The sequence below is a fragment of the Typopeltis vanoorti genome, chromosome 12 (genome assembly GCF_054136105.1).
Source record: "Typopeltis vanoorti isolate ZY-2024b chromosome 12, IOZ_Tvanoo_1.0, whole genome shotgun sequence".
NCBI lineage: Eukaryota > Metazoa > Arthropoda > Arachnida > Uropygi > Thelyphonidae > Typopeltis > Typopeltis vanoorti.
Genome location: NC_143560.1, coordinates 37,625,064 through 37,638,341, shown reverse-complemented (window position 1 = coordinate 37,638,341; position 13,278 = coordinate 37,625,064). Strand labels below are relative to the sequence as shown.

The 13,278-nt window shown below is 38.2% G+C and overlaps 1 protein-coding gene across 1 annotated transcript; it reads left to right on the top strand.

Moving 5' to 3' along the window:
- The first annotated feature begins 9,340 nt into the window (after positions 1-9,340).
- Positions 9,341-12,358, top strand: bys (Bystin). Its single transcript, XM_090401553.1, has one exon. It carries the CDS (start codon positions 9,464-9,466, stop codon positions 10,715-10,717), a length of 1,254 nt encoding a protein of 417 aa, XP_090257679.1. The 5' UTR covers positions 9,341-9,463; the 3' UTR covers positions 10,718-12,358.
- The last annotated feature ends 920 nt before the right edge of the window (positions 12,359-13,278 follow it).

The window sequence follows — 13,278 nt, the reverse complement described above, 5'->3', positions numbered from 1 at the left end:
TGATTGTTATAATATGATTTCTTTCAGTTGCTGTTGAATGTTACAAACACTTCACCAGGTTGTCTTTTTGTATTGGGATCTTTTCTATGGCTAGTTTAGGTTGTTATTCAGGTTGTAGATGGACCTTCCACATTCTTGAAATGGTTAGGCCATCATTTTTGTTGAGATTTGGGTTGCGTTTGAGCATTTCACATGACTCTTTAAATTTTCTCTCAAACCAAATTTTGGCGCGGCGTAAGGACTTGGTATTTCTGCAATCAATTCTGTGGTATGTTTGGAGTGCGTGTCAGAAAGGCCGATTTTTCAAAAATTCCAAAATTTTTCCAAAATATTTTTCCAAAATATTTAATGTGTAGTTTGTGTTCATCTTGTCTGATTGGGATAGTTTGCCCTGTTTCCCCTATGTATGGTATGTTACATGTGCATTGTATTTTGTATACCCCTGGGTGGGCTAGTTGTGGAAGAGGATCTTTAGAAGAACTGAGTAGGTGTCTTTTTTTATTTGGGAGTTTAAAGGTGATTTTAATGTTGTATTTGCATAGTGTTCTGTCTATTTTTTCAGAAATGCCTCTAACATAAGGAATGGCAATAGCATTCCTGAAATCTTTTTTGTTCTTATTGGTATCTTTATGGAGGATCTTGTAAATAGTTTTTTTTACTGTATCCATTTTTTATAAATGTTTGGTTGATGATCTTTTATTCCTGGTTTAGAGCTTGTTCATTAGAAAAAATTGTTAGAACTCTGTGTTTAAGGGTGCTTATGACACCTAGTTTTTGTGTTGGGTGGTGGTAAAATATTGTTATGCCACACATTCGTGTGGCAAACAATTTTTATGTTCAAAAACTCGGTACAGCCATGGGCTCACCGCTCTCCCCCCCCAAAAAAAAAGCTAACTTTTATATGGAAGATTTTGAGCAACGTGCTCTAGAGACAGTATGTCTAAAGCCCAAAATTTGGTTCAGATACGTTGCCGATATTTTCACCATTTGGCCCCACGGTCGCGAAGCTCTAAATACATTCCTTAGCCACCTAAACAAACAACACAAACGTATCCAATTCACCACTGAAATGGAAAAAACAACTCTCTTCCTTTCCTAGACACACTTGTCACACGTCTTCCCTCTGGCTGTCTCTCCTTCTTAGTTTACCGGAAACCTATACACACACAGGCCAATACATACAAAAAAATTCTTACCACCACCCAACACAAAAACTACGTGTCATAAGCACCCTTAAACACAGAGCTCTAACAATTTGTTCTAATGAATAAGCTCTAAACCAGGAATACAAGATCATCAACCAAACATTTATAAAAAATGGATACAGTAAAAAACTATTCACAAGATCCTCCATAAAGATATCAGTAAGAACAAAAAAGATTTCAGGAATGCTATTGCCATTCCTTATGTTATAGGCATTTCTGAAAAAATAGACAGAACACTACGCAGATACAACATTAAAATCACCTTTAAACCCCGAAATAAATTAAGATACCAACTCAGTTCTTCTAAAGATCCTCTTCCAAACCTAGCCCACCCAGGGGTATACAAAATACAATGAACATGTAACATACCATACATAGGAGGAAACAGGGCGAACTATCCCAATCAGACAAGATGAACACAAACGACCCATTAAATACCTCCATTTTGGAAAAACCGGCCTTTCTGACAACGCACTCCAAACATACCACAGAATTGATTGCAAAAATACCAAGTCCTTACCCCGCGCCAAAACTTGGTTTGAGAGAAAATTTAAAGAGACATTTGAAATGCTCAAACACAACCCAAATCTCAACAAAAACGATGGCCTAACCATTTCATGAATGTGGAGGACCCATCTACAACCTGTATAACAACCTTATTAGCCATAGAAAAGATCTCACTACAAGAAGACAACCTGGTGAAGTGTTTGTAACATTCAACAGCAACTGAAAGAAATCATATTATAACAATCAGATCCAGAAGAATATTACAGATCCAGAAGAATATTAATACATGAGGACTTTAGCAGTTTATTGTAGTTGTATTTAGTTATTTATTTATTTATTTATTTATATATATATATTTTTTTAATTTTTTTTATTTATATACATTTTATTTATTTATTTAAAATTTTTTTTTCATCACTAGAGGTCAGGCTAGGGAAAAGGATTAATTACCTTCGTAGATTTAGTTTACCGGTATACAGAGCTAGAGCATGTAGCTTGGTTCCTTATACGCTTGAATCCTTCCGATGATGACCTCGATATAAGGATCGAAACGTCAAGTTTTATTTTATCAAAAATCAAAAAATCAGGTAACGCCTATGTTGTTCCCGTATAGGGAGTAGGCGGGGCCGTTTACCCTATCTAACTTTTGGAGACTAAGTGGGCAGTTCAATCTCCACTGGTAGCCAATCAGAGAGATAGCTGGCCCAAGGCTATCACTGATTCATCGGTACGCAGTGAAGAAGGTGGCAAACTAGTTCCGCCATATCTCGTGGTCTCTAATCCTAACACAATATTTTTAATGTCTGAAAATAGTGTGGGTTCTACGGTCGATTTTCTTGAGTGTATGGGACGAAAAACCCGAGTTTCCGGGAGAAAAAACCCGCTAGCCCGTGCCAGAGATCGACTAACTCGGGAACCGGCCGAAAAAAGGCTTAGAAAAAGTTCCTCTAGTCGGCGACTAGATTTGAACCACCATCCTTTCTTCGTGCGGTCAAGCGCTGTAGAGTGCAAACGCCACTTCTACTGAGCTACACAGGCTCTTGTTTTTTATTAGTAATTAATAAAATAATCTGTTCAACACGTGTGTTTTTGTGTCCCTAAATTTATAAATATGAATACAAATTTCATATTTATAAAAGGATTATACACTCTAGTAAGAGACGTTTACCAGGCATCTGCCACACCACCACACATCCATCAACTTGATAGAGAGTGTACCATGATTCCTCTCATCATAACACGGCTTTCCAAGTTCCATACAGAGGCGTAGCTATTGGGGGGGGGGGGGGGATGCTACGCACCGGGCGGCACTTTGAACCTTTTTGAACTTTTGCAGTCAATTCTAAAATACAGTCTCGAGAACTCATTTCCAAATATTGTAATACTACTACGAATTTTCTTCACAATTGCTGTTTTAAGTGTTGCTAGTTGTGAGAGGAGTTTTTCTAAATAAAATTGATTAAGAATTACATATATCACTATGAAATGGACTTTAGCCAATATCATCAATAACAGAAAAGCAAGAAAAATAACATTTTAGAATGTTGAGATTAAAGTTTTACTTCAAAAATAAACATAGTGTTTTAATTTATTTCTTTATACGTCGTTTTGACATTTTGTAGTATTTTTGGTGTGTATTGAGAGGAGGGGGAAACTCAGGGACCGAGCGGCAAAAGCTCTAGCTACACCACTGCTTCCATATCCTACTGTACCTGCTCTTTGCAGCACTGAAGGTGGCACTGTAACAACTTAACAATAATAACTGGACTCTTCATAGCTTTTAGCTTCAGTTATTATTGTTAAGTTGTTTGTAGAATAGCTTCTTGGTCAGCTTCTTTTCTACTTCATTATCCCCCTTCATTTTTCTGTAAGCTCTCTTCCATTGCATCAATTAGGCTGTTTTGTCTCTTATTAATATGGTTCAGTAGTAGTTGCCGCCGCTCGTGAACCATATTTGGGACTTCTTCATTAGTGTATCTATTCATTTAAGTTTGATCATTCTCCTCCACCACTCCAGTTCAAATGCCTCCAACCTTTTGGTTTTTTATTTTAATAACGTCCAAGCCGCACGACCATGTAATGCTGTATTCCATGTGTATTTTATGACCAGTCTCTCTCTCTCTCTCTCTCTCTCTCTCTCTCTTTAGTTGAATGCTAAGTTCCTTATTAGTAAAAAAGATTCTTCTCTTGTAAAATGCCATTGTGGACAAGCTTATTTTTGCTTATGAATCTAATTGGCTTCTTTAGCCTTCTGTGATGAGACTACCAAGATTTTTTTGTATATTGATCCCATGTACTAGAGGTCAAGATACTGGACAATAAGTACATTATTACCGTGTGTGGGTTGCAGATGAGGACTGAGATAGAGAAGTTTATTGATTTTTTTTTTTTTTTTGAAGGGCTGTAAGTTGTGATTGTTTGGGAAACTTCATAAGAAAGGTTGTTCCAAAGGTAACAAAGGTGGAGGGACAGAATAAAAGAGGAAGAAGAGAAGCAGGTTCGGTGTGTTTGCAGTTTTACAATAAAAGGGTGTACAATAAAATCACCTGCTGCTCTTGTGTTAAATGGTACAACTGAAATTGATGGAACCATATTTGCTCACTGGAGCAGTGATCATGGAAGTACCTCGTGAAGTGAATTTGTAAGAGAGGGATCATCAATGATCCTAACTGCTCGCCTCTGGACAGCATGAAAGATTTTATGGGACGTTTTAGGTGCACCACTCCAAACATGTGAGCAGTATTCTAAGCATGAGTGGATTTGGAATTTTGTATAGTTAGGAGTTGGTTGGGTGTAAAGTAGCCGTTTGAACGAAAGGAAATGCCAAGTTATTTGGATATCGAGGAGGCTCTTGATGTGATGTCTTTATGATAGGAGAGCTGGAGGTAAATGTTAGTCCAAACAGAGAGATCTGATCTTCTCTGGTGATTTGTGTATTATTTAGGCTAAGGATAGTTGAGTTGAGATCTATTTTGCGAGAGAAAAGGCAAGACTGTGTTTTGGTGGCATTGAACATGTCAAGGTTGTCCTCGCCCCATTGAACGATAGTATGAAGATCAATGTTTAAGGCACTGGTTGTAGATTATCTTGTAACCTGGGATCTCAGAGTGCTGCATGGTTTGTCGAATGAATAAGATAAGTGGAACGTACTATCATCAGCAAAGCTGTGGACAGGATTAGTGGTGATTAGGTCATTTATAAACATGAGAAATAGCAGGTGATAAGATAGAGTCTCTTAGTCACTCCAGCATTGATGGTAGAGCTCGAAGAGAGGGGCTATCTACCATGACTCACAGAGAACGACTAGAGAGAGAGAGAGAGAGAGAGAGAGAGAGAGAGAGAGAAAGAGGTGGCTATCCGGTTCCAAAGGTTGGCAGGAAGACCAGAGGATAGCAATTGTTAAACAGGCCACGATGCTACACACGGTTGAAGGCTTGGAAATGTCAATGGCGAGAGCACGTTTCTCCGAACCTTTCTATGTGTCTAGTGATGGGCAATGTAAGATATCAGGTCAGCTGTGGATTTTGAATTACGGATTCCGTATTGGAAGTCGGTGATTAAATAGTGACGGAGCTGGCTATTGATGCCTTTCTCCATTATTCTGGAGAGCACTTAGGTGATTGCAATTGGCTGGAAGTTTAATGGTTGACTTCTAACACCCCTTTTTAGGAATAGGACAGATAAGCGATTGTTTCCATGCATTGGGATAAGTACCAGATATGTATAATAGATTGTAGAGACGATGCAGGACGGGTGTTTAATTTTAGAGCACTGTGTTTGAGAACAATCGGAGAGATGCCATTAGGACCAGAAGACTTGATAGTATCCAAGTTTTTTAGTAATTTCCTCTTTTCTTTTTTTGTGGGAAAACTAGAGGTGGCATAGTACTCGGATTCCAGTATCGTAGGTGATCTCTTTTGGTCATCAATGTAGGAATTTAAGGAAAAGAATGATATCAGGACGTTAGCTTTATCTTTGGGTGAGGTAACAGTGGTGCCATCCGGATGAGGAAGAGGTGGAAGTGCAGAAGAACAGAAGTTGCATTCAATGGCCTAATATAGAGACCAGAAGGCATGGCTTCCGTGTCCAATTTTCACTATACGCAAAAAATGAAATGAAACCAGATTTGGGTGTGCTGATGACTGATTGCATATGTTGCATGCTTTAGTGAAGGCAGAGAATGAAGCTCTTCTTGAAGCAAGCCACTTGTTGTAAGTTACTTTTCTCCTTCGACCTCTTTGATACACTTTCAGTTGAACAGGACCTAAGAAAACAAATGAGGGTTATACCTTGAATTGGGAAAATGAAGGTTTTCAAGTGAGAATAATTTCTGTAGCTCGTTCATAGCAATCGTTGCTACATTTTCAGTTGATCTGGGGCTAAGAAAACGAATTAGGATTATGCCTTGAATTGGGGAGATGAAGGTCTTCAAGTGAGAATTTTCTATAACTCGTTCACAGCAAATGTTAGGGTCGGATAAGAGGAAATAATTGTAAGACCAAGGAAACGAGGAGTAGAAAATCCGTATGTGATTCCCGCTGGAATCATATTCGAAATTTTAGTGCCAGAGAACGCGGGGTTATTATTATTATTATTATTACTACGGGCTACTCCAGGAGTCCTTAGACTCATCGAGGGAGGCCCTAAACATCATGTTCACACAACTGTTCAACATTCTCACAGTATCTATCATACCTTTCCTTGAACTCGCTCACTGTCATAGCACCCACAACAGACTCTGGCAGCTTATTCAACTCATTTACCACTTTAAAAGTAAAGAACCCAGCTCTAACACCCCTGCTAACCACGCTCTTGCCCAGCTTCCATGGGTGTCCCCTAGTTCTCCCACAACCAGTCCTGATCTCAAAAATATCATCTGAATTAATCCTATAGAATCCTTTTAGCAATTTGAATGTCTCAATCATATCTCCCCTCTTCCGCCTATCAACTAGTTTCTGCAACCCACAAATCTTCAACCTGTTCTCATATAGTTCATTCCATAGACCTGCTATCATCTTAGTCACTCGCCTCTGGATCCTCTCCACCTCCTCTCCATCAAGAAAGAACCGAGGTGACCAAATCTGGGCACAGTAGTCGAGATGAGGTCTTATCAGGGCTCGGTACAGAGGTACAATAACTTGCTTGTCTCTGCTCGTCAAGGTATTTTTCAACAACCAAGTGAGTTGATGAGCTGATTTAGCTACTTTCGCAATGTGCCCCCTAAACTTCATCTCCCTATCCACCAACACTCCCAAGTCCCTGGCCTCATCAATCTCTTGGAGTACAGTTCCACCAACGTGGTATACTGCTGCTAATATTTTCACTCCGAAATGCATAACCTTACATTTTGTCACATTAAATTGACATCCATTCTCCTTAGTCCAGAATTCCAATCTATGTAAGTCATCTTGCAAGACTTTGACATCTTCTGCGTTCACTATCGCCCTACCCAACTTTGCATCATCAGCGAACAAATGAACTGTCCCACTTAGACCCTTCCCTATATCGTTAATGAACAGATTAAACAGCAGTGGTTCAAGAACAGAACCCTGTGGCACACCACTAGTCACAGGCCGTCTTTTGGACTCTACTCCTGAATAAACTACTCTTTGATATCTCTCCATCAACCACCCAGCTATCCATCTCACCAACCCTATATCCATTCCCATATGTTGTAGTTTACAGATTAGAATTCCATGTGGTATCCTGTCAAACGCCTTTGCCAGGTCCAGCAGTATCACTGTAAACCCATTTCTCTTATCCAGTTCAGCCGTCACCTTGTTATAAAACTTGAGCAAGTTACTGAGGCATGATCTACCCTTCACAAAGCCACGCTTCCCCCCCCCCATACAGTATCTCATTTTCATCAATCTATTCCTGTAATTTTCCCTTGATTATTTTCTCCAAGACCTTGACAACGACTCCTGATATGCTGATCGGTCGGTAATTTGCAACCATAGTCTTGGATCCTCCTTTATGCAGTGAAACTATTTTCCCCTCTTTCCACGCCTTCGGGACTAAGCCATACCCGAGACTCAGATTAAACTGGGTTGGAAGAGGTTGGTGGAGGACGCTCTATGAGAGAGGAGACGTACATGATCGTGGTTAAAGTTGACAAGAGGAGAGGTGACCTCTCCAGTTTATCAGGAAGGAGAACTGGTGGCCTCCTCATGCAGGGAGTAATCAGATGGTTTTTCTAAGAACAGAACTTTTTCTAAGTCTTTCTTTGATCAGATCCGGATTTGGTCGATCTCTGGCACCTGCAAGCGGGGTTTTTCTCTCAGAAACGCAAGAAACTGACCGTTGAACCCGCACTATTTCAAACAACAACACATATCCTTTTAGTGTTAGACACCAAGAAATGGCAGCACTTGTTTGCTACACTGTAGCGCAATTTGAAGACAAGATGTATTGCGCCCTTCGATTGGAAAAGGTGTAAGTTCGATTAGCATCATTACTAGAGGAATCTTTATATAGGCGTTTTCATTTGAAGGTGAGTTAGCCGTTTTCATACGGCGGTAGCAGTTTTTTTTTCTCCTGGAATCTCGGGTTTTTCATTCCACATACAGGCAAATCAGCCATCAGGATACATGCAATTTACACATAAAAATACTGTTGAGGGTAGATAGTGTTGATGGTATTTGTGTGTAGTAGGAGAATTAAGTAGTAGGGGGGACAGTAGATGTGTGTAGAGGAGTGGGATGCTCTCTCGCGATGAGTCCTTGGACTCCCTGGAGGCTTGACTTAATAATACTAATATCTCATCACCAGTTGCCGCTTATGATCAGTGATAGCCTTGATCTAGCTCTCTGATTGGCTATCAGTGATGATTAAACTATCCACTCAGTTCCCAGAAGCTCGATAAGATTTAAACAGGCCTCGCCTACTCCTCGTAAGGGAATAAAAAGCTGATTTATTTATTTCTATTTTATTTTCGACAACTTAGGAAAATACATACCTTTATCATGAGTCTCTGTTCATGTTGCTGAACTCAAGGTGTATTGAAAAAAAGGGAAAAAGAATCATAGCTCTGGGAAGCCAGATTATAAATGAATGGATAACTAAATCTTCGAAACGAATTAAAATTAGAGGTCATAAGACCGAAGAAGAAACGTTTGCAAATGACAAATTATCAAAAATAAATAAATAAATAAAATTATTGAGCACACATGAACATAGGAGCATCGATCTTACCAGAAGATCAAATAAAATGAGCATATTTGCTTCCCCACTCTCTCTTTATATATGCTTTGGATTAAGGGATTTTATCAGCCGCAGTCACTTTGTTGAACTGTAATTGAACAGGATAAGGCACCAGTGTTTCCTTACCTTTGTTCAGCGCTACAAAGAAGACATTTCCAGAGATCAGGCATGCTTGATATAAAAAGAAAAGGTAGATTTATTTTCTTTTAATGAACATTCTTCTTCTCCCAATAAGTGAATAAAAAGAGTTACCGGATTTTTTTTTTAAAAAAAAAATTACATTTCCTGGTTGAAGCCTTAAAAAAAAAAAAAATCCGCTTACGCCTTTTGAGGCTTTAATGCATTATTTTATTTATTTATTTAGTTTGTTTGATTAATCGAAGTGCGTCATCTAGTGAGTAGCAGAAGGAATTAAAAGCACATGTTCATAAACGCGTAGTGAGGTAAGGTATACAAGATTTGTAATTATTTTTGAATCTGGGTTAACTTTGATCATTTCTTTCAGTGTTTTATAACAAAAAAAAAAAAAACTGAAATTTAAAACTAGCATGGATGTATTGAAGAAAAAGGGGAAAAGAAACATAGATCTGGGAAGCCAGATTATAAATGAACAGATAACTAAACCCTCGAAACGAATTAAACTTAGAGGTCATAAGACCGAAGAGGAAACATTTGTAAATGATAAATTATCAAAAAAAATTATTGAACAGGCACGACAACAACAAGCAGAAATAGAAAATGAAAATGTGGGGAAAGGTAAGAAAAAAGAGAAAATGAAGACGAAGCTTCTTGTTTCGGGAGGTGGTGATAGTTCCGAATCCGAAGTTGAAATTAATGAGGATGAAGGATTATTTTATGAAAGCATTGATATTAATGCAGAAGATGAAATAGCGCTGGAAAAGTTTATGAGTCACGATTTAGCTGTTAGGAAAAGTACAAGTGAGCTTATTAGAATGAAGCTGCAGGAAAAGAAGGCAGAAATACAAACTGAATTTTCAGACACGGATGTCACCTATGCCGACCTTGATGATAGAGCAGTTGCTGTGTATAAGGGAGTTGGTGAAGTATTATCACATTATCGTAGTGGCAAACTTCCTAAGGCCTTTAAAATTATTCCTGTACTGTCAAACTGGGAACAGCTTCTTGAACTAACACAGCCACACAAATGGACTGCTGCTGCCATGTATCAAGCAACCCGAATTTTTACATCCAACTTAAAGGAGAAAATGGCTCAGAAGTTTTTCAATTATATACTTCTTCCTCGTATTTTAGATGACATAGCCGAATTCAAAAAGTTAAACTTTCATTTATATCATGCCCTAAAGAAAGCACTTTTTAAACCTGCAGCTTTCTATAAAGGAATAATTATACCACTGTGTGAAATGGGTACATGTACACTTAGAGAAGCAATTATAATTGGTAGTGTTCTAACAAACAATTCAGTTCCAGTTCTCCATTCAAGTGCAGCAATAATCAAAATAGCAGAGATGGATTATAGTGGTGCTAATAGTATATTTCTTCGTATTTTATTAGATAAGAAGTATTCACTGCCATATCGCGTCATTGATGCTGTTGTCTACCATTTTGTTAGATTTTTGAAGGATAAGCGGACTCTCCCAGTTTTATGGCACCAGTGTTTCCTTACTTTTGTTCAGCGCTACAAAGAAGACATTTCCAGCGAACAAAAGGATGCCCTACTTGGTGTACTTAAAGTTCATGTTCATTATCAGATCACACCAGAAATTAGAAGAGAACTAGAAAACTCAAAATGCAGAGATGAAGAAATGATTGAGCCTGACTAATTATATTTCTAGCTTTATACTGAAGATGTATCTGATTGTACAAGTTATAACTAATTACTAGTTGATATTAAAGTTTTGGGATATTCATTCTAAATTATGTGTTTTCATAATCCTGTTTATGCCCAGGGGTTTCTCACAGAGTAAGTCATAAAGAATTATTAATAACTTAAAATTATTAAAGGACTTTAAGCTGTTGATTTGCAGTTGAAAGTGTGATAGTGTGAAATGATTAAGATTACTTCTATGCCTCATGTTTTTCTCTTCTTGTACACCAAGTTTTCACGTACTACAGACATACACATGGCTAGGTCATCTAGATTTCCATATACAGGGTATTTCAAAAAGAATGACCTGATTTCAAATAATTATATTTAATAACGAAAATGTGGTACAGTTACAAAATAAATTACCAAGTATGAAATAAGGCCTAAAGTTTCACTCACCACAATTACAAATGCTCAATGTGCCCTCCACCTGCTGCATGGACAACATCAAGCCAATAGCTGAATTCATCCCAAATGCATCTTAGAGTGTCTTCTGTCACAGAATTTACTGCAGCTGTGATTCTGGTTCTGAGCTCATCCAAGTCAGCGGGTAATGGAGGAACATAAACACAGTCTTTTACTTATCCCCATAAAAAGAAGTCACAAGGTGTGATGTCTGGAGATCTAGGAGGCCAAGAGTGTAGTGCCAAGTCATGGGGTCCCGTGTGTCCAATCCAATGCTGAGGCAATGTTTCATTTAGAAACCAACGAACTTGGAGGTTCCAATGTGACGGTGCTCTGTCTTGCTGAAAAATGTAATCTTCAGATTCTTCATTCAGCTGTGGAAGTAGCCAGTCCTGCAGCATTTCAAGATAGGAATTTCCCATAACAGTGTTTTCTTCAAAAAAGAAAGGGCCATAAACCTTTCTAACAGAAACCACGCAAAAATCATTAAGTTTGGTGAATCACGTTCATGTTGTACAATTTCATGTGGATTCTCAAGTCCCCATATGCAAACATTGTGGCGTAAGACTTTCACTTAGATGAAAGGTTGCTTCATCACTAAAAATCAACCTTTGTAGGGAGGTGTCGTCCTCTAACAGATTAGCACAAAAATCTGTTCTTTTTTTTTGTCACCTACACGAAGAGTTTTCACCAGTTGCAATCTGTATGGCTTTGTAAGCAAACGTCGTCGTAACACACACCAAACAGTCACATGAGGGGTTGTAAGTTCTCGGCTAGCACGACAAGTGGACTTGCACGGGCTTTGCTGAAAAGCCTCTTGAATTCGTTGCACATTCCCCTCTGAGGTGTGTGGTCATCCAGGACTCTTTCCCTTACATAAACACCCTGTTTCTTGAAATTTTCGATACCAACGATGAATGTTTTTGTCCAGTGGAGGATCAATTCCGTAACATCGTCTAAACGCACGCTGCACCGTAATCACGGACTTAGTCTTGCTAAATTCAAGAACACAAAACGCCTTCTGTTGACTAGACGCCATCTTCTCATTAACTAAGCATAGCGCTATTTGGGTGCTAGTAGTGGCATCTAGCGGTCATTATATCAAACTCTGGGCCAAGGCCGTTCACATGGTACAAGTAGCATTCATTTGTGGTTCGTGGTTGCAGTGATATACAATTTTAAAATTGGGACATTCTTTTTGAAACACCCTGTACATCTTTAAACCGTGTAAATTAAATATGTAACATCAAAGAGATTTAATATATATATATATATATATATATATATTTTTTTTTTTTTGAAACTTTTGGTTTGATATGCTTATCTTATGTAAGCATATCAAGGTAGTTGAAAGGTGTAATGAAGATTTTTTTTTTTTTTTTTGCATATTTTTTAGCAGGTGAAACTATCTCTAACAGTGAACACTGTAATGTTTGTTTTTTTTTTCGCTATTTTATTATTTTTATAATGTAGTCCATGCTGTTTCTTCTATGTATATTTTAAATCTCAGTAGATGATGCAGCAATAGAGGACTGAACATATATTTCTTGCAATTGCTTAGATAAATTGTCAGCTGACTTATCACAGAAGAGTCCTTGTGAAATTGTATTGGCTACTGTGGTGCACAGCCATATATGTTGACATTACAATGAATTATGACCCAGCTTTTTAATATATCAACCCCCCCCCCTTGCGCATGCACACACAAACACATATGGTGTTAAGATGTATAACAACAGTGCCATATGCAAACAAGTGATTAGAGAGAATAAAGTAATCTGTTTCTTGATGAGCTGGGGAGAGGGGTCATATTTATTTGGAGAAATGGTATGGGGATGCGTCCAGAGAAAAGAGAATGAGAAGGTGGTTCAATATGTTTGGAGCTGAACCATATATGAATGTTGACCAGCAGTTGTATGTGTTCATACATGAACCCATGAATAGTACATTTTCTGCAGAAACTGTGCATCACACATGCACAGTTTCTGTATTTCTTTAGCCTTATGAGGCTAAAGAAATGCAGAAACAGAGCACATGTGAGAAAAAGCACTTGGAGGGATTTAGTAAGAGAGGGATCATTTGTTTAGTTAAGACAGTCAATCATTCTGAGGA